The sequence below is a fragment of the Danio rerio genome, chromosome 11 (genome assembly GCF_049306965.1).
Source record: "Danio rerio strain Tuebingen ecotype United States chromosome 11, GRCz12tu, whole genome shotgun sequence".
NCBI classification, from domain to species: Eukaryota; Metazoa; Chordata; class Actinopteri; order Cypriniformes; family Danionidae; genus Danio; species Danio rerio.
In genome coordinates, this window is record NC_133186.1 from 44,604,222 (window position 1) to 44,629,081 (window position 24,860).

The 24,860-nt window shown below is 38.3% G+C and overlaps 1 protein-coding gene across 3 annotated transcripts in view; it reads right to left on the reverse strand.

Moving 5' to 3' along the window:
- The window catches only part of flnba (filamin B a), a 750,037-nt gene extending 731,245 nt beyond the window's left edge, over window positions 1–18,792 (reverse strand). For all 3 annotated transcript variants that reach the window (XR_012387353.1, XM_073917115.1, XM_073917114.1), the window contains exon 1: window positions 18,382–18,792. Coding sequence is in view for 2 of the 3 variants with exons in the window: in XM_073917115.1 (XP_073773216.1) it covers window positions 18,382–18,673 (292 nt within the window). In the remaining variant the exon portion in view is untranslated. The remainder of the gene's footprint in view (window positions 1–18,381) is intronic.
- Between the last annotated feature and the right edge of the window lie 6,068 nt (window positions 18,793–24,860).

Sequence of the window (24,860 nt, forward strand, 5' to 3'; positions counted from 1 at the left end):
AGGTTGCTGGTTCAAACCTCGGCTCAGTTGGCGTTTCTGTGTGCAGTTTGCATGTTCTCCTTGCCTTCGCGTGGGTTTTCTCCGGGTGCTCCGGTTTCCCCCACAGTCATGCGGTACAGGTGAATTGGTTAGGCTAAATTGTCTGTAGTGTATAGTGTATGAGGGCATCCGCTGCGTAAAAACTTGCTGGATAAGTTGGCGGTTCATTCCGCAGTGGCGACCCCAGATAAATAAAGGGACTAAGCTGAAAAGAAAATGAATGAATGAATGAATGAATAATAATAATAATAATAATAATAATAATAAAGCATTCATTCAAATAATATCATTTTCCAGCTTGTGGTTTCAAAGCGATTCAAACAACACAATCCTTGAGATTTTTGGGGGGCAACATAATTGTTTTATGTTCAATCCACCAAAAGAGTTACTTAATTACCTGTGTTAGGACAACAAGAGTAAAGAGCGTGAACTTGTGTGCGTTTTTACAAATGTAAGAGGAATTGAACATAAAACAATGAAGTCCCCCCCAAAAAAAAACTCACAGATTGTGTTGTTTCAGCTCATTTCAACATGTAGTTTAATTGTACTTCTTCACCCCATAAAGAGTTAATTTGAATTTTAAATCCTCATCAAATGTGCATCACCTCCCAAAGCGCTTAATCATTCAGCTAATGAGGTCAAACTCAGCGATGATGTCATGCTCATTCATTACCCCCACACTAAAAGTCCAAGCATGTCCTCATCCCACACCTCTCAAGCGGAAAACTAACAGAAACCACACTTTCAGCAGCGTTTGCATCACTTCCATCTATACCTGCCAACACTCTCAGCTTTCCCGGGAGTCTCCTGTATTTTACACTCACTTCCGCCCTCCTCCCATTTTGTTATTTCTCCTGGGAAACTCCTGTAATTTGTATGGTTCTAGTTACAAAAAGAAATGAGTAAGTCCGTGTTTGGCAAGTTGCCAGATCTTGTATGAAGCTCCTCACCTCACACAATTAACGAAATATTCAAATCTCAAAGCATTTTTACCTCAATCTGGCAACGTACATTACAACTGATCTGTTGATTGGACTACAGGACTGTTCTGCTGATGATTTCTTCGTATGTGGGAGGTCGCAGCATTAGTAATGAGGGGCTGAGAGATTTTCAAACACACAAACACACAAACACACACAAACACACACAAACACACACAAACACACACAAACACACACACACACACACACACACACACACACACACACACACACACACACACACCAATTTCAAAGACAAAAAAGAAAAATGTGAGCGCAGATTCACATAGACTGACTAAACAAGACCTCTCGTCTCTCAACATCAAGAGAACCACTGGCTCTAATTTTGAGGGCGGCTGAAGACCACATGATGATCAAAGGCATATTTGGGGATGAAATTGATCCGGGATGGAGCGATCATGTCAAACCACACTTGTGGGGGCCTGGAGAAACCCAAAAAATAAAAAAAAGATACATAGAAGGACCGTGACGTGGCAATGTCTTGATAAAAACATGAATATTACCAGTCCAAGCAGTGCTATCCATGCAAAACAAACTATAAAATAAAATGAAATGTAAAAAAAAGTGCTGGCTTCCACACAACTCAAATTAAGTTAACTTAATAGATTTAATAATTTAAGTGGATTGAACATTTAAGCTGTCCTAAACAAAAACCTCAAAAAAATTGTGTCAATGGCATAAAAAAAACCTCAAAAATGGTCAATGACATTTTTAGGACATTGACAATTTTTGAGGGTTTTTTGATGTCCTGCCAATTTCCTAAAAACACTCAAAAATTATGCCAATATCCTAAAAACCCTCAAAATCGTGTAAATGTCCTAAGAACACTCAAGAATTGTGTCAATGTCGTAAAAACCCTCAAAAGTTGTCAAAGTCATTAAAAAAAAAAACAATCTCAAAAATCGTGACAATGTTCCAAAAAAAAAACTCAAAAGTTGTGTCAATGTCCTTAAAATACCCTTAAAATCTTGTCAATGTCCTAAAAAAAACCTCAAGAATTGTCAATGTCAAAAAACTCTCAAATATTGTCAATATCATTTAAAAAAACTCAAACATTGTGTCAATGTCCTTAAAAAACCCTCAAAGATTTAGTCAATGTCCTAAAAACCCTCAAAATAGTGTCAGTGTTCTAAAAAACCCTCAAGAACTGTCAGTCATTAAAAAAAAATCTCAAATATCGTGTCAATGTTCTAAAAAAGCTCAAGAATTGTTTCAATGCCCATAAAAAACCCTCAAGACTTGTAAATTTCATAAAAACACCTCAAAAATGTCTCAATGTTGTAAAAAACCCTAAAGAATTGACAATGTCCTAAAAAAACTCAAAATCGTGTCAGTGTCCTACAAAAAAAACTCTCAAAAATCCTGTCAATATTCTAAAAAAAAAAACTCAAAAATTGTGTCAATGCCCTTAAAAAACCCTCAAGACTTGTCAATGTCCTAAAAACCCTTAAAAACTGTGTCAATGTCCTAAAAAGCCCCTCAAGAATTGTCAATGTCATTTAAAAAAATCTCAAAAATCATGTCAATGTTCTAAAAAAAAAACTAAAAAATCTTTTAAATGACCTAAAACGCTCAAGACTTCTGTCAATGTCCTAAAAACCCTCAAAATCATTTCAAAAACCTAAAAACCCTCATGAATTGTGTCAATGTCGTAAAAAAAAACCTTGGAAATGGTCAGTCATAAAAAAAAAAATCTCTAAAATAGTGTTAATGTTCTAAAAAAAGTCTCAATAATTGAATCAATGCCCTTAAAAAACCCTCAAGAATTGTGAATGTCCTAAAAAAACATCAAAAATCATTTCAATGACCTAAAAACCCTCATGAATTGTGTCAATGTCGTAAAAAAAACCTCAAAAATTGTCAATGTCCTAAAAACACCTTAAAAAATGCGTCAATGGCGTGAAAAACCCTTAAAAAACTCAAAACCGTGTCAATTTCCTACAAAAGCCTCAAAAATCGTGCGAATGTTGTGAAAAACCCTCAAGAATTGTGTCAATGTCGCAACAAACCCTCAAGAATTGTGTCAATGTTGTAAAAAAAAACTAAAAAATTGTCAATGCCCTAAAAACCCTCAAATTGTGTTGCTTCAGCTCATTTTAAAGAAGTAGTTTGGACGAACAGCAAACGTCATTTTCTGAGCGCATGTTCAACTGACTTTTTCCAATGATCCCAGCTCGCCTTTCACACCGGAGACAAACAACATCACAAGCGTGAGATTTACGGAGTGACCTTTTGGTGTGTGTTTATCTGCGAGCTCTCGCCCGTCTCTGAACGCTGGAAAGTCTGAGCTCTGGCCCTCACGATAACACACAACCTTTCCAATCTCAGCTACACATGTACAGCTGATGACCGATGAAAACACCCTGCGGACAGGAAGACACGTCACTCAGGAAGAGTCCGTGTAAATCCAAAAATAAAGTACTTCTCCATGCATGTCCTGTTGTAAATTAATGCAGCTCAAAGGTGTAAAACAGCAGCATGAACAACAAAATGACGCTTGCTGCGTGTTTAAACTACTTATTTACATATTTTTTAGCTGAAACAATATGATTGTTGATTTTTTTCCACAATTTATAATGGCCTGGGTAGTCCCACGTAAGAGATGTTTACTTGTTCCATCCAAAAATTCTAATGAGTTATTTCCTTGCCACATTTATTCACTCATTCATTCATTTCCCTTCAGTTTAGTCCCTTATTTATCAGGGGTCACCACAGCGGAATGAACTGCCAACTTATCCAGCATATGTTTTACACAGCGTATTCCCTTTCGACTGCAACCCAGTACTGGGAAACACCCATACACTGTCTCTCACACACACAAACTACGGCCAATTTAGATCATCAACTACCCTATAGCGCAGAGGTTCTCAAAGTGGGGGTCGGGACCCCCCGAGGGGTCACGGGAAAATGAAGGGGGGGGGGGGGGGGGTCGCCTGGTGATTTTCAAAAATCAATTAATTTTTATTAAACCTTAAGACTTCCTGTATTTTATCAATAACCTACTGAAGAGAAAAAAATAGTTGTTTATAGTTACTATAAACTATATAGTTACTATAATAGCTTATAGTTACTAGTTTTTAACTATACTTTTATTTAACGTTTACTAGTATTTAACTAATAAACTAATTTTTACTAATATTTAACTTTTACTAGTTACTAGGATTGCGACTTCTCTGGTAATTACATTATACTAAAGGCACAGCAATACTGTCAGATGCAGCAGATTTTGTAACAGCAGGTTAAACTTTCTAGCCCATTTACAGCACTGACATACATTAAAAAACAAAGAATAGACTTGGGTCTATTGGTGTGTTTGTGCGTGTCATTGCATACAAGGTTTCTGTATTTATAACCACCACCTCCGAGAATATTGGGGGTCACGAGTCACTGGCATTGTCATTTTGGGGGTCGCGGGCTGAAAAGTTTGGGAACCCCTGCTATAGCGCATGTGTTTGGACTGTGGGGGAAACCGGAGCACCCGGAGGAAAACCACACCAACACAGGTAGAACATGCAAACTCCACACAGAAATGCCAACTGATGAAGCCGAGATTCGATTCAGCGACCTTTTTGCATAAAATCTCGCATAAAAAAACAAAATAAGTAGCCATAAAATAGGATTGAACAAAATCATGCTTGTGTCGTTTACACAAACAATATCACTAACAAACACTTTGAAAACAGTTTTCACAAATATATATATATATATATATATATATATATATATATAATTAAATATTTTCAGCTCCTACATGTGCTCTTGTTAACAAATCGCCAAAGCACACAAGTTTTCCTTTATTTAATTTTGTTTCTCTTGAAAACACTGTTGTGCAAAAGCCTTCTTAATCAGTATGAAGATAAAAGCAGAGGACGAACTATGAAAACACCCTGTGAACTTTCAGTACTAGAAACCTCCTCCAGAGTCCAGAAAGATCATTTACTGAGACTAATTAGCAAAAACAACTGTGACCTCACACAACATCTCATTTCACAGAGATGAACGCATCAACAAAAGACCACACATTTACTCATACGCAAGTTACCCACATACTGTAGATAAAATAAATAAATAAATATTATTAGTTAACATTTTATAAGGCAGCACGGTGGCCTCACAGTAAGAAGGTCACTGGTTCAAGTCCCAGCTGGGTCAGTTGGCATTTCTGTGTGGAGTTTGCATGTTCTCCTCATGTTGGTGTGGGTTTTCTCCGGGTGCTCCGTTTATCCCACAGTCCAAACACATGCGCTATAGCGGAACTGATTTAACTAAATTGGCCGTAGTGTATGAGGGTGTGTGTGTGTGTGTGTGTGTGTGTGTGTGAATATTGGGTTGCACCAGGAAAAAAATCCGCTGTGTAAAACCTATGCTGGAATAGTTGGTGGTTCATTCTGCGGTGGCAACTTCCAAAATAAAGACTAAGCTGAAGGGAAATGAATGAATGAATATTTTTAAAGCATTTTTCATGACAGAAAAATTGCAGTCAGTACAAGCATTGAGCAAAGACAATAAATAAATAAAATAAATAAAACAAATAAAATAAAAAAAATAAAACAAATAAAATAAATAAATAACTGCAGGTTTATTTCAACATTTTACTTAAACTGCAATGATGCAAAACAAATAAATAATTTACAGTAAACAGAATCATTATTAATGTAAAATAATGCACTAATTATTGTTACTTTTATGATTGTTACTAATTTTTGTAAAATTCATAAACAACTAAAAGTGTTTCAGTGTTTTATTTTTCACCGTTTTGTGCTTCACCTCAAAATGTTAGCCTCAAACCAGACACCAAACTTTGAAAAAAAAGTTGACTCAACTTTAAAAAAAATTGTAGGACAACATGCTGCACAGCTTTGAGTTGATTCAACTTAAATCAAGTTAACTGCAGTACATAAGTCAAAAGTTGAGTCAACTCAAAAAAAGCTGTGCAAGTCGCCTTAAAATTGTGTTGGACAAGCCTGTAAAGCAAAGTTGACTAATTTTTATCACAATATAGTTTTATTTAAAACAAATTTAAACAAAATAAATGTATATCCAACTGAGCCTGGTTTCTCGTGAGTTTTTTTTTTTTCCTTCACTTTGGTCAATTGGTGAAGTTTGTTCCTCCGCTGTCGCCACTGGCTTGCTTGGTTTGGGACTTGTGGAGCTGCGCATTGATGGATTTGCTCTTCAGTGTTTGGACTCTCAGTTGTGAAAATTAAACCACACTGAACTCTGAAAACTGGACTGACACAGATTCACTTTACTACAACTTCTATGTTAAGCTGCTTTGACACAATCTACATTGAGAAAGCGCTCAAGAAATAAAGATGAATATAAAATAAATGATAAGGTGCCTCAGGAAAAAAAAACAAGAGAGTTTTGAACAAAGACTTCAATATATTAATAATGTGTTATGCGCTTTTCTCCCCTGCCGTCCAAGAATGAATGGAATAGACTGAGGCAGTTCAAGGGTGACTGGTTATCAGGTCACGGCTCTCTAAAGCTTGGGAAAACTCTCTGCATGCAAATGCTGATGAAGAACTCGGAGCCAAAACAGGCAGTTCCCAAACCTCACCTTGAGCTCTCACACCTCCGATTGCAGCATTTATTTGCTCACATACGCAAGCAAGAACTCTGAGGAAATCAGGTTGGGCGTTGCCATGACAATGTTTGCATGCATTTTGCTATGAGCAACGGGTTGCCAAATATGGAGAAAACTTCCAGTCGCCCTGATATGACAAGCACCTGTCCTGAAAGCAAACGCACATGAAGTATTTTGGTGGTTCCTGCACATGTCTGTAATCACAGGAAAAAAGAAAATAACTCAACCATAATCTATGCAAAAGTTATTGTATTCCAACTGATGAGAGGTGCTGTACAACCCACAGGGAGCGATCATTGTTTTCATATTTCACTATTCTTTTGTTTGATCAACCATAATTCACTGTGTTTGGACCACATCAGACATATAAAAGGATTACTTATGCACATCACCTCACAAACAGAGGAGAATGGCCCTGAAGCGCACAGCATAAGATAATAGATGACAGCTGTCTGTGCTATCTGGTAGGGATGTAACGGTATCAGAATTTCACGGTACGGTAATACCTCGGTATGAATGTCACGGTACGGTATTTATTGAATCATTTACAGGAAAAACAAAAGTTATGAAAATACTCCAAAAAAGTGCCAAAAGTGTCAATGACATACAAATTAGCCATCTATCTGTAAGCTTTGAAACAGGAACTTCAATTTTAATAACAAAAAAATATTAAACTATGTAAAAAAAATAAAGTTTCAATTTAGTATTGTTGAAAACTCATCACATTTAACATTTAATCACTCACTCACTTAGATAGAGATGGGTTTAAAGGAAAATGATCATATAATTATAATCTGGTAAAAGCTGGTATCTCTGGGTATTTACAATGTCCCCTGCAACAGAAAAAAACCCTCTCATTTGGGACTGAGGTTTCTGGGACAAGAGAGATATGACTTGGCCCAGGTTGACAGCAGTGGGTAACGTTGTGCATTGTCTTTCTCCCACTTGAGAGGACAAGCCATGAGTGAGATAGAGGTCTCTTTGCGGTACAAGCCAATGTCTGCATCAATCTGAACAGTGTGCTGTGTTCTGCAGTCCCCATGACTGATTATTAGTCGTATTCCCCAACTTGCAGGCACGTGCACACATAGGGCTCAACCTGTGCAGTGCACATGCCCTTTTTAGTCTTGGATAGAAAATGCCCTTCCAAAATGATCAAAAGTGCCCCCGCGACCCGACACACGCTCGGTCCCGCCCTTCAGTAGGCGCGCGACAACACCGCTCGAGTATGCGCGCTCAACCCTCCCTCCCCACTTTACAGTACAAACGCGACAACACAGCTGATCAGAACGCGCGCGACAACACCGCTATTCAGTACGCGCGCGGCGACAACACCTGCTTAGGTTCGATCATTTCCAGCTCTTTTTCATCCCCGCTTCTAGCAACACACTCCATTTCTGGATCTGTAGTGACAACAGACCGCAAAGGATGATGGCCACGCCTGGGCTGATGGGAATTGTAGTTTCTGCTACCTCCCGTTCGCTTCATCGCCTGAGCAAATTTTCTCAGAAGACCTACAGTTTTAGAGTCATGCGACTACGGTAATATGGAAAAAAATTGCTATTGCGGTATGATGGTATTTACAATACAGTTACATCCCTAGTATCTGGGGCTGCTTAGTGATCATAAATGTATTGTTTTCACTTCTGCACCCACCAAGGAAACACCGCGATTCATTCGGCAACTGTTTGATTTGTGAATATAATTCAGTAAAAGGAGCAATAGCACCGCATGAGCACCGGCAAGAGCTTTCATTTGAGCTATAACTTGTACATGTGTCATATGAAAAATATGAAAATAAACCAATGTTCAATACCCAGCTTGGGTATCCAAAATACTGTGTATTTAAGTGTAAATAAAATAAAATAAAAACCAAAGTGATGCATATGTGCATAAAATATAGATTCTACACTTTCAAACGACACCACTTACGGGGGTCTGGTGCAATGCTGGCCCTTTAAATCTTAAAGCAAGGGTCGATGACGTCACAGACCCGGTATCGGGTCTGCGGAGTTTAACTGGTTAAAGGGAATATTTTAAAAAAGTATGGTTTAGTTCTGCTTACATTCTAAATATCAAATTCTATCACTTGATCAATATAAGGCAGACACAAGTGCACTTTTAAACTTATTAAAACTGATCAACGTGTGTAAAAATGTTATAAATGTCACATAACATTACTTATTATATAATGTTACATAAATATTTAAATACTTTCAATGTAAAATTACGTAAAATGAATTATTAACTTGAGCAGCTGTCTCGGTTTCACTGATGCAGTGGTGTTGCTTTATTAAATAAACGCTCATATTTGCTATAACTTTGCATGATCACATCAAGTTCAGCGGGAGACAGAAATGCTGATCTCTTTTTTTAGATGTTGCCATGGTCACTCGCTATATCTGCGCTCCATTGATGATGCCTTTTTATAGTCATGGTGTGCGCGCTTAACTCTGAGTTGATCTACTCAAAGTTGATTGACCCAGCTCACATCCGCTATTATGAAACCGAAAACTCAGAGTTTTTAATCTCTCAGTAAATCAACTCTGAGTTCAAGTTTAAAGAGCCCATATTATGGGTTTTTGAAAATTCCCCTCCATGTAGTGTGTAACACAGCTCTAAGTGAAGTGAAGTATCCAGCTAAGGCTTAAATCTGTAAGAATACAGTGTTTAAAACGGTTGATTCATCTATAAAAGAGTCGACTCATAGTGCTTCAAACGAGTCGCCTTGATACCGATTCATTAGGTGTTTCGCCATGACGTACGAACGAAACCAAGTTATTCACGTGCACGCGCAAACCCGGGAGATTTCAAACCTGAGGCCCCGCCCTCTGACGCAGAAACCCAGACACACACACACACACCCACAAACATACACACACAAACATGCCGGTCGATTGAAGTCACACTGCAGATGGATATATTGAGTCTCTACCCAAACATGAAACCTCAGCATTATAGCCAAGCAGTTGGAAACTACTGGAAACTTCTGGAAACTACATGCTACAAAGAATACTTCATCAGCGTTTGTTAAAGGAAGGATGAGTAAAGAGTAACTTACTGATGGACGTCAGAATGGATTTTTCTTCCTCCATTTCTCAAGTGTAAGTATGTGCGATTAAAGTTGTTGCCTCGTTGACTCTAGCTTTCAAATGTATTTAGTTGTGATTTGTTACTTGTAACCGAGTGTACTGTATCAGGTTAACTGGCTATATTCTCTTATCGCGTGCAAAGTCACGTTAAAAACGCGACGCGTGCTGCTTTGTTAACGGAGCTCCGTGGACGAGGAGTAACGTTAGTGTGTGTGTCTGTGTGTGCGTGTGCGCGCGCTGTCGTCCGGAGGTGTGTGTGTTTGTGTGTGTGTGTGTGTGTGTGTGTGTGTGTGTGTGTGTGTGTGTCTGTGAAAAGAGCAGAGTGAGAAGCTAGGAGATCTCCTCAACTGTTTTTGGAGTTTTGCTCAATAAAATAGTCAGTCGTCTGTATTTTCAAGTCCATAGTCTGTATTTACATTGACCCACTGGCAGCTAAACTCCACGCCTACACTATCGAGCGTGTATGAACTGTGATTACTTTTATATTGCTGATTAGCTGTTTGGCATTTCACTCTCTGACTGAAGGCAGTCGACTAATCGCAACAGACTGTCATCGGTCCAATCAGCGCAGATTAGCTTCACGCTAAGGAGGGGTTTGGGAACAAATGAATCACTGGACGATTCATACGGGAGTCGCTGGGATAATTAGGTAAAAATAAATGCAGATTATAAGACCACAAAAGTGTTTTTTGACCTTGCATGCATATTAGACTGTTGTTGGAGACCCTTACAACCAAGATATGACCCTATTTCATGTATAATATGGGCTCTTTAAAACAGAGTTGGTTGAACCTCCTTACTGAAGCAGGCTCAATGTCTAAAAGCAACAAAAATAAGGCAGTTTGATGAATTTGGATCAGCTTCAAGAATGCCACAGGCCAGTGAAAGGTGTTTGGCAGCAAACACAATGATTGTGTAATAGAATGCTTAATATTTAAGCCTCCAGAATGCTAAAATCTCAGCATTTCTAAATCTTAATGAATACAAGAATGCAATTAAGACATGCAACCTTCTCATGCCAGCCCAAATATGGGCACACAGCAGAGATAAGACTATTGGTAATCTAGTAAGAATCAATAGGCAGTGGGTGGACGTTATCTCTTATCTGCAGAGAATGAATCATCTCCCAGCACTTTGACATGCTTTAAATACTTTGGGTTTGTGTGTGTCGCAACTATAAGCTAACATAGCTATAAAGGAGATTTATATGCCACTTTTCACAAGATGTAAAATAAGTTTCTGATGTCTCTACAGTGTGTGTGAAGTTTCAGCATAAATGCACACAAATAATGCTTTCTAGCTCTCTGAAATTCAGTCACAGATGTGTGCACACTGCATGACTATCTGGGCTTGCGTTTTGTCGCTGCTTTGTATACACTTCAAGATGTATCGGCGACAGGGGCTTTCACATTGAATGCAGGGCTCAACAATAAGGACTGCCCTATGGCCTGGGGCCAGTGTGAGAGATGCTTGGGACAGTAGACAGCATTATTACTGGCCTGATTGGGACAGTGCCGACTTGTCACTAAAGTTTCATTTGCAAGGCAAACTTTATTTATAGAGCACAATTTAACACAACCGTAGTTGATCCAAAGTGCTTCACAATAAAATAAACTAGACAATAAAACTAAAAATAACTGGTATTAAAAATACAATAAAATATATTTAAAAATAATACTGAAATATAAATAATACAAAAATAACATGCATGCATCAGTCAAAGGCAAGAGAGTAAAAATGTGTCTTTAAGTTAGATTTAAAAGCATCTAAAGAAGGAGAGATTCTGATTTGCCTTCGACTATTTGTCAATTGTGTGCATTTTAAGCTTGTGCTTTTTAGTCTTAGGCTGCTTTCACACCTGTGAATCGATTCAGTTGTTCTGAAACAGAGATTACAAATGTTACATTGTTGCTCTTTGCTCTTGGAGTGGTTCGCTTTCACACTGCAAAGTTTCTAATCGGACCAAAAGAGCTAAAACAAGTCACGTGCGAGTAAACTCTCCTCACATTGGTCAGAGTGTCAGGGTTTATTTTGCAGCGTCCCGCTCAGCTGTCAGGAGAGGTGGTGGTTTGATGGTGATTGACCGGGTGCGCGTGACGTGTCTGAGGAGAGATGCGGTGGGGAGGGGTGAGAAGGGTGCGCGACAATGCCTATTGGAGGACCGGGAGGGAGACGCGAGATTACCGGGAGATCATCACTCGTTTGCGGGCATCCGGAGACTCGCGAAACTTCCCGCCATACTCATAATTCTCTCTTCATATAGCCGTATGCCTATTACATATCCATAAAACACTGTGATATAACCGCGCTCGGATCGGATCGCTTTCTCACTGTAATCGAACCACTCTAGGGTTAGTTTCAATCGAGCCGAGACCACCTCATTCAAGCGATCTCAGAGCGATTACTTTGGCGCGGAACAGAGCGCGATTGCCCTGTTCACATATGCCAAACGAACCGCGCTAACTGGGCAAACGAGACACGCTCCAAAACAAAAGTGTAGGTGTGAAAGCACCCTTAAAAGTCTACCTTCTTTGTGATGTCATAAACCTCATATGGCATTTCAGATCCTCTTATCTGATTTGATGTTTAAGCACGCTATTTTTTTCCGTATACTGGTAACAACCAGAACAGCGAAGGGGCGGCAACATAGAGGCAACATCAAATTATGAGGCTAAAATAAAATAAATAAAATGTCTGTTTATAATGTCAACGGAAAAAAAGCGATTATTTATTTATTTATTTTTTGCACAATATGCCAGTCAGCCTACTTTAAATAAATGATTTTGAACTGAAATAACATACCTCCACATTTTCCATCCTGCACTTTTTGTTTGCATAACACTGAATTTTGCTCATTATACATTTATTAAAACATTTTAACCATTGAAATTCTAGATTTGCAGATTTATTTTTGACACATTATTTAAAATATGCTAAAAAAAATAACTATTAACTTGCCTTTTTTTTGGGCCAGTGAAAATTTTGGCAGGGCAAGTAAAAAATCTAAACCATTGGCCCGATCGGACCAGTAGAAAAAATCCTTAGCGTTGAACCCTGGAATGACTTCACAATAGAAAGAATCGCCGACAACTTCGTCCAAACTACGTCTCACTGCCAAAAACATGTCGTATATCTTTTGTTATTATCTACATAATGAGAAAGAAGCCTTTAATGGGGTGGAAAATGTACATATTTGCTCACCTGGGTTTGAAGGGAATTAGCCATTTCTCCTCAACTTTTTTTTTTTACTTTCAGTATGAAACGTCAAAGAGACATGGGTGGCTCCTGTCAAACCTCCACTAGTTTTTCCTCCATTACTTGGGTCCAAATAAACTGAAAATGAGCGCTTTTACCTTCTCCCTTAACCTCCCGCTGGCCTGCAGATACCCACATTAGTGAACGCTGCTCTCTCATTGGCTGTAGGCGATCGCTGATGTTATTTTCAGTCAAAACATTTCACACGGCATGATTTCAATCGCCCAGAGCTCCAGGTATTCAGCACGCCAAATATCTCACGGGCATCGGCGACTCATTGGCGATTCTCTCAGATCGCGTCTTTGATAGATCATACTGTGTGATTAACACCGATTAGCCTGTGATTTCAGACATTTGTCTGTGATTTCTCAAAATCTGTCGGCGAGTCAAAATCTGGGCTGAAATCATGCAGTCTGAACTCGGCTTTAAGCTTTGAACCCAATTGTTGCATTTGGTGACTGTCGCTTTAAATTCAATTGAGATTGTGCCATTTTTTAAATAGGGCAGATCTATAAACACTAGGGATGCAACAATACAGTTAGCCCATGGTTCAATACATACCTCGGTTTTTTAACACTGTTTTCGGTTTGGTTCTTATGGCTTTACACGTGTTTTTTTTATTTATTTTTTTTATTCAATAGGAACAGTAAGAGGTTAAGGAGAAAAAAAAACTTTTTATTGCAATACTCCTTTTGTTTTACTTAAAAGCTAAGAAAAGTACACTAGTTCCTAGTGTATTGTATATTTTAAAAAATAACTCTGAAATAGAGCTGCACAATTAATCGTTAAAAGATCGCGATCTCGATTCGACCCCCTAGACGATCTTTAATCCAGCTATTCTACAATTCTGTCAATCATATTTTCAAGTTCAGGAGAGAAGCAAAGGCGGCTGCACGAGTCTTTTCATTGCTTCACATACATTGCTCTGCGACATGGACACCTCCAAATGATGTTGAATGAGTCACATACTGTATTTATAAGGTATAAATCACCTAAAATGTCATTTTTGTCTTCATATACTGCTGCATTCGCAGCCGGTAAATCACATGTGACGTGAGCTGCTGACCGTGAGCTGTAGTGCGGGCGCGTGCCCTACTTAATGACAGATGCACGCACTTCTCCTTTAGTGAACAGAACCTGCTGTGAGTAAAAGGTAATACAGTTGTACATAATGTTCAGTTTGGTGCACAGAGTGATCGTTTGGGAGCCGCGCACAAAGTATAAACAGCACTTAGCAGTGAAAATGAAACTGAAAGTGTGCACTTCATTTAAATAATCATATCGGATTTTAGAGTTATGACTGCGACAAGCATTTGATCTGTATTTTCTTTTTTAGCGAACACACAGTTGTGCATGAAAATAAATGTTTAATAAAGTCTAATAATGTTGTCAATTATTGCAAGCATATATCTCAAACATAATTCAACATCAGAATTATTTTAAGTGGAATAGAAATATTTATAGAAACCAGTAGACCTAAACATAATATTAATATTGTTGCTTTACCATATGTTTGAGAAAAAACAATACTAATTGCGGGCTCATATTAAACTTTATTTTACATCTAGAGAATCGTGAGAGAATCGTGATCTTGATTTTAAGCAAAAATAAATAAATAAACATTTCGTAATTCTCCTTTTAGTCAGAATTGTGCAGCTCTACTCTGAAATCTCACAGCTGCTGGTAGCCCATGTACAAACTGGGCAACACATAAAATCCTACACTTTGAAAATAAACACACATGTGAAGTGAATAAAGATAAATTCCACATTTCAAATAAACACATTTGTACTTCAGTAGACATAAATAAACCACCTTAATTTTCTTGGTGCTGGAAAAATGCCAGACTGTAGTCTGTAACGCGAATCGAGTGCTTTTATAAGATGACAAAGGCCCACATCTCCAACCACCGAAAACATCTGCAAATCTTCAGCAATAAACACCCGCACTGCCTTTATTATTTTATGCGTCTCTCGGAACCAGTTGGGTGTGTTTGCATTGAAAGATTCAGCGAGGGATTGTTGCTATTTGGAGGAGTTCATTCTGCCTTTAGACCGTGATATCGCTGGTAATCCAGGGTTCGTTTGAAAGCATACAGACACCACCTCTTCAAGCAGGTCCCGGTACGCTTTTTTGGTCCACTTTTGGTGCAGACTTGAGTACAATTGCTGCATTCACACCTGCCCAAACGAACCGCACCAAGAGGGAAAACGAAACCTAGTGCGATTCAACCAAACTAAATGAGGGAGGTGTGAAAGCACCCTAAACTAATGAGGGAGAGATGGTCACAAATGGCCGAGGCTTTCCCCGTCTGACGACACATTCAAACTGAGAATTGAGTCTTTCTTTTATTTAAATAAAGTATTGTTTTTGGAAAAATATAAGGTTTATCTTAAAGATGTGAAATGAACCTGCCGTTCTAGAATCTCACATGCATCAAAAAAAGTCCTCATTCACTTAGTCTTCACTTTACTTTAGAGTCTTCAAAGTGACAACGTGAAGAGCATGGAGTCAAACAGCACCTGAAATTCCTCTCACACACCCACATGAAGCAGCATTGCCACACGTTTCCAACACCTGTACTGAACTTCATGCTTGAGCAACCTGTCCTTTCTACAGCGACATCATGTCCCGTTTCTGGTTCACAGCATGTCTTTGGCTGGAATATGAATGCAAAGCAGACCAAAGCACACCAGAGCTGTGCAAACCAAACCTGCCAAGTGTAAATACACCCTATAATTCCCCACAACATACACATTTAGGCACATTTCTATGCTTGCAAAACATTTTGAAGTGTCATTGTATGTCAAGATGACAGCACCACACACAAAAAAACAACAACAAAATATACACTGTATGGTCAAGCCGACATTATTCATATCCCCGGCAAACTCAAGACTTAAATTTTTGAAATATTTTTCCCACAATGATGCATCTTGTACATCGCATTTGATATTTTTGTGGAGAACTTGCTAGTTATTCCCATGGGTTGAGGCTGGAAGAGCATCCGCTAGGTAAAAACGTGCTGTATAAGTTGGCGGTTCATTCCGTTGTGGCGACCCCAGATTAACAAAGGGACTAAGCCGACAAGAAAATGAATGAATGAACTTACTAGCTAAATAAAAGTACAAATTTGCCAGGGGTATCAACAATTTCAGGCTTGACAATGCTGAAAACATGGAACATGCAAAAAAAAAAAAGTCACTATAAATTATTTCCATGGCTGTATATACACAAGTAAAGCCACCTAAATACTATAGTATATGAATGATTACTGTGATTTAGCACCACTTCGTCACCACCTGACAGGTTTTAAATGTGCACATTCGTTCAGTGATGATAACTGATATGCTCCCTATACTGATATACCACACTACTTTGAATATTAGATCTGAATTTGCATGCAAGACTTCAAAACAACATTAGCACTGTTTAATTGACTCAAAAATGTTGTACTTTAGCAATTGTAGCAATTAAGATGATTTCCAAAACAAGAATTAGCATAGAACACTATCCTGAAATTATATTATTAAGGAGAAAGTGTGAATGTGTGAATATAAAACCAACTTCACCCTTTAATATGTTTAACTCACATCCATAACACACACGTTTATTTCCCTTATTTAAAATAAAACCAATATAGAATATAAAACTGAGTTTTTTTTTAAATCCCCCACGTATGTACTTAGAGGTTTTGGAAACAAGCAGATGTTTGGTATACTATAAACTTATATTCTCTGAGAATTTATATAGCAATTTTTTACTGCAAATGTCACATCCATGATGCTGCAATTGCTCAAAATTATTGCTCAAGAGTCAAGAAAAACAAAATTTGGAAAATTAGTAGTGCAATACCGTTTATTAATGTTGTCTTCGAACTATTAAACAGCCCTACTATAGTTTTAGGACAATTTAGAAATAAAAATGATCCACTTCAAATGTTGCCAGATAAAAAACCGAGGTCAAGTTGGGTTTTAAATTCGCACATTTGTTCAGTGACGACTTCAAAATAACATTAGCACTATTTAATTGACTCAACAATGTTGTACTTTTGACAGTCATTGGCTGATAATATGATTTCTCCAATTAGAATTTGCATAGGACACTTTGCATAGACAATATAAACATATATTCAATATACTGTTCATATAGACATTCTCTGGAAATTTATGCTTCAATCTTTTAGTGCAAATGTGACATCCATAACGCTGGAACTGCTCAAAACTGCTGATCAAGACAAAAGAAAATAGGGAAAACCTGGAAAATGCTGTAATACTGGTTATCAATGTTGTCCTCTTAAACCCTATTATACTAGGACAATTTAAAAACGAAAATGATCCACTTCAAGTGTTGCCAGCTGAATGACTGAGGTAAAGTTGGTTTAAATGCAGAGATTTGTTCAGTGACGACTTGTGATATGCTCCCTATACTGTTATACCACACTACTTTGAATATTTAGTCTAAAATGGCATGCAAGTATACAACTTCAAACAATATTAGCACTATTTAATTGACTCAACAATGTTGTACTTTTGACAGTCATTGGCTGATAATATGATTTCTCCAATTAGAATTTGCATAGGACACTTTGCATAGACAATATAAACATATATTTAATATACTGTTCATATAGACATTCTCTGGGAATTTCTGCTTCAAACTTTTAGTGCAAATATCACATCCATAACGCTGGAACTGCTCAAAACTGCTGATCAAGACAAACAAAAATTGGGAAAACCTGGAAAATGCTGTAATACTGGTTATCAATGTAGTCCTCTTAAACACTATTATACTCTTAGGACAATTTAGAAATGAAAATGAGCCACTTCAAATGTTGCCAGCTGAATGACTGAGGTAAAGTTGGTTTAAATGCAGAGATTTGTTCAGTGACGACTTATGATATGCTCCCTATACTGTTATACCCATGGTTATACCACGTTACTTTGAATATTTAGTCTAAAATGGCATGCAAGTATGACTTCAAAATAACATTAGCACTATTTAATTGACTCAACAATGTTGTACTTTTGACAGTCATTGGCTGATAATATGATTTCTCCAATTAGAATTTGCATAGGACATATACTGTTCACATAAACATTCTCTGGGAATTTCTGCTTCAAACTTTTAGTGCAAATATCACATCCATAAGGCTGGAACTCTTAACTCTAAGGCTAAGTCCTCTTAAACCCCATTATACTCTTAAGACAATCTAGAAATGAAAATGGGCCACTTCAAATGTTGACTACTTAATAAAAGTCGCAGTATTAATTTCTAAAGCCATTTTAAGTATTTAAAAAATCCAATCAAAAATGAATGACACAATCACTGTAGCCTACTTCATCTATCGGCCACTCTCGCTGAACTTTCCAGGACTCTACTACAGTAATGATCCAGCACTCACCGATGGACACGAGCTTGATGTTCTCCCGGTCCAGGAACTCGAGCGCCACGGACACGTTCTCCAGCTTCATCTGTCTGAAAGTGGGTCTGCTGTGGTATTTTCTGAACATCTTCTTCTGGCTCAGCACCTCCAGCAGCGCGATGAGCCGCAGTCCGTCGCTCAGGTCCTGCTGCAGGTCGGCCACGCGCTTGTTCGCGCTCTTCAGGTGCTCGTTACACCAGCGCGTAAACGTGTTCTGCTGGATCTTCTTCCACGGCGCGTCGTCCGCAAGATCCTTTTCTGTGGCCGGCATGATGATGGTGGTGGTGGTGGTGGTGGATACTCGGCTGCGGTGTATTTGATAACTTCGCCTGGGTCTTGCGTGTGTTTGCGTTCGTGCGCTGCTGACTGTGTGTGTGTTTTCTGAACTCTGTCTCGTGGACGCGCCTGCGCGCTCTTATATACGGCAAGCGCGTGACGACACCTGCGCATCAAGCCCAACCTGCGTTTCTTCCAATTACAGTTCTTTTGCTTTATATATATTTAGCTGAAGTCAGAATTATTAGCTCCCTGTTTACCCCCCCACCCCCACTTGTTTCTGTTAAACGGATATTTTTCAACACATTTCTAAAGATAATAGTTTTAATAACTCATTTCTAATAACTGATTTATTTTATCTTTGCCATGATGACAGCACCTAATATTTACAGTTTTGAAAATGAAAATTTTCACTCACCGGCCACTTTATTAGGTACACCTTACTAGTACCCAGTTGGAGCCCCTTTTGCCTTCAGAACTGCTTTAATCCTTCGTGGCAGAGATTTAACAAGGCACTGGAAATATTCCTCAGAGATTTTGCTCCATATTGTCATGATAGCATCACACAGTTGCTGCAGATTTGTCGGCTGCACGTCCATGATGCCAATCTCCCGTTCCACCACATCCCAAAGGTGCTCTATTGGATTGAGATCCGGTGACTGTGGAGGCCATTTGAGTACAGTAAACTCATTTTCATGTTCAAGAAACCAGCCTGAGATGATTCACGCTTTATGACATGGAGTGTTGTCCTGCTGGAAGTAGCCATCAGAAGATGGAGTAACTGTGCTCATAAAGGGATGGACATGGTCAGCAGCAATACTCGGGTAGGCTGTGGCATTGACACGATGCTGAATTGGTACTAATGAGCCCAAAGTGTACCAAGAAAATCTCCCCCACACCTTTACACCACCACCACCAGCAGCCTGAACCGCTGACACAAGGCAGGGTGGATCCATGATTTCATGTTGTTGATGCCAAATTCTGAACCGACCATCTGAATGTGTCAGCAGAAATGGAGACTCATCAGAGCAGGCAACGTTTCTCCAATCTACTATTGTCCAGTTTTGGTGAGCCTGTGTGAATTGTAGCCTCAGTTTCCTGTTCTTAGCTGACAGGAGCGGCACCCGGTGTGGTCTTCTGCTGCTGTAGCCCATTCGCCTCAAGGTTGGACGTGTTGTGTGTTCAGAGATGCTCTTCTGCAGAGCTCGGTTGTAACGAGTGCTTATTTGAGTTACTGTTGCCTTTCTATCAGCTGGAACCAGTCTGGCCATTCTCCTCTGACCTCTGGCATCGGCAAGGCATCCACAGAACTGCCGCTCACTATTTTCTCTTTTTTAGACCATTCTCTGTAAACCCTAGAGATGGTTGTGCGTGAAAATCCCAGTAGATCAGCAGTTTCTGAAATACTTAGATCAGCCCGTCTGGCACCAACAACCATGCCACGTTCAAAGTCACTTAAATCCCCTTTCTTCCCCATTCTGATGCTCGCTTTGAACTGCAGCAGATCCTCTTGATCATGTCTATATGACTAAATGCATTGAGTTGCTGCCATGTGATTGGCTGATTAGAAATTTGCATTAACAAGCAGTTGGGCAGGTGTACTTAATAAAGTGGCCGGTGAGTGCAGGTAGTTTTTTTTTTTGGTGTATTTAAACAAAGCACTTTTAATAACGAGTTATATCCATTAAAATAGAAGATTGGTCACTGAACGTCTTTAGAAATAGAAATTGGTTAAATAAATAAGTAAATAGATTTACTTGGGGGGGGCATGGTGGCTCAGAAATGCCAACTGACCCAGCTGGGACTCGAACCAGAGACCTTCTTCCTGTGAGGCCATAGTGCTAACAACTAAGCCACCGTGTCACCGATTATACTAATACCAATAATTAATTTTATTTGTAATGCATTTCTCTTAGACTCAAAGCGCTAGAATGAATTATATTTAGTAAATATAAGTTAGTCAATTCCTTGACTAACATTTACTAATGAAACCGTTTAGCAAAGTGTGACCTACACTAAAAAAATGCTGGGTTATTTTAACCCAATTCCCAGTGTAATACGTACTTAACCAATTGCTGGGTTAATTATTTGAATTCAATTTATTCATTCATTCCCTTTCCTTCGGCTTAGTCCATTTATTAATCAGAGGTCCACATTTTACCCAATTTGGGTTTAAATAACCCAGCATTTCTTAGACTGTATAAGTTATACTACAATACACCACATTTTAGGTGGCGCAGCGATTAGTACCGTCGCCTCACAACAAGAAGGTCGCTGTTTTGAGTCCCGGCTGGGTCAGTTAGCACTTCTGTGTGGAGTTTGCATGTTCTCCCCGTGTTGGCGTGGGTTTCCTACTCCTTTCCCCCACAGTCCAAACACATAAGGGAATTGGATGAACTAATTTGGCCGTATGAGTGTGTGTGTGTGTGTCAATGAGTGCGTATGGGTTATTCCCAGTACTGGGTTGCAGCTAGAAGGGCATCCGCTGTGTAAAAAAATATGCTGGAATAGTTGGTGGTTCATTCCACTGTGGCGACCCCTGCTGAATAAAGGGACTGAGCTGAAGGAAAATGAATGAATGACACCAGTTCACTGTAGTAAAATCTAAAGGAAACTACAGTTTACAACTAAATACAGTCTGTAGAATTTGTATATGTATATAGAGTGTAATACACCTTATACTTTAAGAAATCCTGCGTTATCTTAACCCAATGCTGGGTCAAAACAAACCCAAGAGTTAGGTTAAAAAATATATTTAAATGATATTTAAATAACCCAACATTGGGTTTGTCCATATTTGACCCAAGGGGCGAGGCAGTGGCGCAGTAGGTAGTGCTGTCGCCTCACAGCAAGAAGATCGCTGGGTCGCTGGATCGAACCTTCGGGTTTCCTCCAGGTGCTCCGGTTTCCCCCACAGTCCAAAGACATGCGGTACAGATGAATTGTGTTGGCTAAATTGTGCGTAGTGTATGAGTGTGTGTGTGAATGTGTGTGTGGATGTTTCCCAGAGATGGGTTGTGGCTGGAAGGGCATCCACTGTGTAAAAACCTGCTAGATAAGTTGGCGGTTCATGGTTCATGGCGACCCCGGATTAATAAAGGGACAAAGCCGACAAGAAAATGAATGATTGAATATTTGACCCCATGTTGTGTTAAAATGACCCGGCATTGTTTAGAGTCCACTAAGGTTGGTAGAATTTACTATGATGATGTTGATCCTGCAGGTCTGAATGATTCCCATGCAGTACAGTAGAGCTCCAGCATTAGTCACCAGGGTGGATCAACATTGCATCACGATCTTACTAATAAAGAGAAAGACACACACACACACACACACACATCTGCGATATGAGAAAGAGTTCTCAACACTGCCAAACACTTTACATGAGAGAAAAACAAAGCTTCAATGCTATAAACAGCAGTTCTGCTTGATGGTTGTAATGATTGGTCTTGGGTATAATGAGTTACCAAATATCTACTGACTGTAATTAGATTACTTTTCTGATTAAGTACTAAAGTGAGGGATTACTTTGGATTTTGAGGTTTTTTATTGACTTGTAATGTACTTGCCTGACATACATAAATGAAATAGTTCTGTGTGAATAAATTGACGAAAGAAGAGCATTTTGGTGGTGTTGTTATACAAATATAGTTGAGTCAGAATTATTAGCGCCCCTTTGATTTTTTTTTTTTTTAATTAAATATTTCCCAAATTATGTTTAACAGAGCAGGGAAATTTTCACAGTATGTCCGATAATATTATTTCTTCTGTAGAAAGTTTTATTTGTTTTATTTCGACTAGAATAAAAGCAGTTTTTAATTTTTTATGAACCATTTTAAGGTCAATATTATTAGCCTCTTTAAGCTATATTTTTTTTCGATAGTCTACAGAACAAACCATCATTATACAATACCTTGCCTATTTACCCTAACCTGCCTAGTTAACCTAATTAACCTAGTTAAGCCTTTAACCCTTGTATGGTGTTCGGGTCTGTGAGACCCGTTTTCAGTTTTTCTCAAAAGAAAAATTTAACAATGAATTATTTTTTCAACCTGAAATTCATTGGCTATGGCTTATTTTCTGTAAAGAACATAAATCCCAACAAATTTTCAACAACCGCATAAATGTACACACATTTACATTACATAGGTGTTTGGGTGCACTAGACCCAGGTCTAATAAAGGTCTTGAAGGTGTAGGTCCAGTGTTCCCACACTCTGTCCTCCTCCTTTCTGGTGCTGCTGTTTTCTTCATCCCTCCCGCACAAATTTGCAACAGTGTTAAAAATTCAACTATCAACACTGTCTGCTCTTACATTCCCAAACATTTTACCCTCTCTCTTGCGAGAACCAAGCTTTATTTTCTCATACCCTGTACCATCTGTGAATTAGGGGTATAGTACTATAAATAAGACTTTGCCAGTGTGGTTCCTTTTCACAACTGATCAAGATGGCCAAAAGATTATCTGCTGCGAGGGCCTTGCGATTTATTGTGGAAGAGAGAGGAGCTTCTGATGATGATGAACATGGTGGAAACAACACACACACAAAAAACAAATCTGTGGGTTTTATTTTTTACATAACATTAATAAAAATAAATAAATAAATAAATAAAAATAAATAAAAAACGAGAAGCACATACATTTTTCAATATGATCTAACAAAGGTAAAGGGGGAAAATTAACCATGTTTGTTGTTTTTATGGCTTGTAATTGGGATTAAGTAAACATTTGTTGAGTAATTTAACATAAAATTGTTTGATAGTGTTAGATTGGAATGCCAAAACTCGTCCACCAGACCCATGAACACTGGCTGAGTAACCAAAATATGAACACTACACAAGGGTTAAATGTCCCTTTAAGCTGTATAGAAGTGTCTTAAAAATATCTAGTCTAATATTATTTACTGTCATCATGACAAAGATAAAATAAATCAGTTATTAGAGATGAGTTATTAAAACTATGTTTAGAAATGTGTTAAAGAAATCTTCTCTCTGTTAAACAGAAATTAACAGGGGGGCTAATAATTCTGACTTCAACTGTATGTGTTGCAGAATAATTCTAATTACATTTACTGTATCAAAACAACTGCGCACAAAATAGCTGGGTCATTCCAACCCAATTTTGGATGTAACACAGTCTAAACTAAAGGCTGGATTATTTTTTTTTCTATTAAATATGTGGGATTAAATTTAACCCAATGTTTGGGTTTGTCCATATTTTACCCAAAATGGATTTAAATAACTCAGCATTTCTTAGAAGTGCAAGCTTACGAAAAAAATATCTGGATGATAATTTAGTTCATGATAATACATATAAACTCAAATAATCAGAGAAATTCATTAATTCACTGTCCTTTGGCTCAGTCCCTTTATTCATCAGGAGTCAGGCAGATGCAGCTTGACTAGAATACACTAGCTGCATCTACCTTGAATTGCTCACTGAGGATTTCTGAGTTGGGATGTATCCGTTGAGCAACAGGATGTTCATTAAGGAATATTAGTAATTTACAACATATAACCGAAACATTTCATCAAAGTTCTTACTTTTAACTTAAAATAAATAAATCAAAGGTTTCAGTAAATTAGAAGACAGTGTATTAAAGGTGTTAACCCCAGAATTCTCCTTCTCTTCTCTGATGGGATGGGGGGCCAAATCAAAGGTTACCACGGGCCAGCCTTGACCTGCAGGCCCTAGTTTGGGCATCTCTGTTCTAGTGTCACCCTTATTTTCTCCTCTAAAGCTAAGGAATCTCTCGAAAGTCTCTAATTTATTTATTTTTTTATTTTTTTTGAGTTCGGCTCTCTTTCAGACTAAACTGTTTCAGGAATTTCAATACAAAAGTAAAAAAATGTCTTTTATTTTGTTTTTGTTACATTAATATTGGATTATTATCCCTTTACAGCCTTATCCTGTACCGTTTTGTTGTCTGAGTGGCCGTCGTTTTGAACTAAAATGGTCCTGTGGTCCACCACAGTGGACATGCTGTAAAATTAAAAATAAAAACAAAATGTAAAAACTCTAAATTGTAGAATTTTTTTAACCCAAAGGATGCAGGAAATCACTGAAAAAAAAAATTCTTCAGGTCTCAGGAGGCTATGGTTGGTAGAATTGACTATAATGACTATTATTTAACATTTAATCAAAATAAGTTTTTAAAGCTTGAAATAAACAAATGAAAGGTT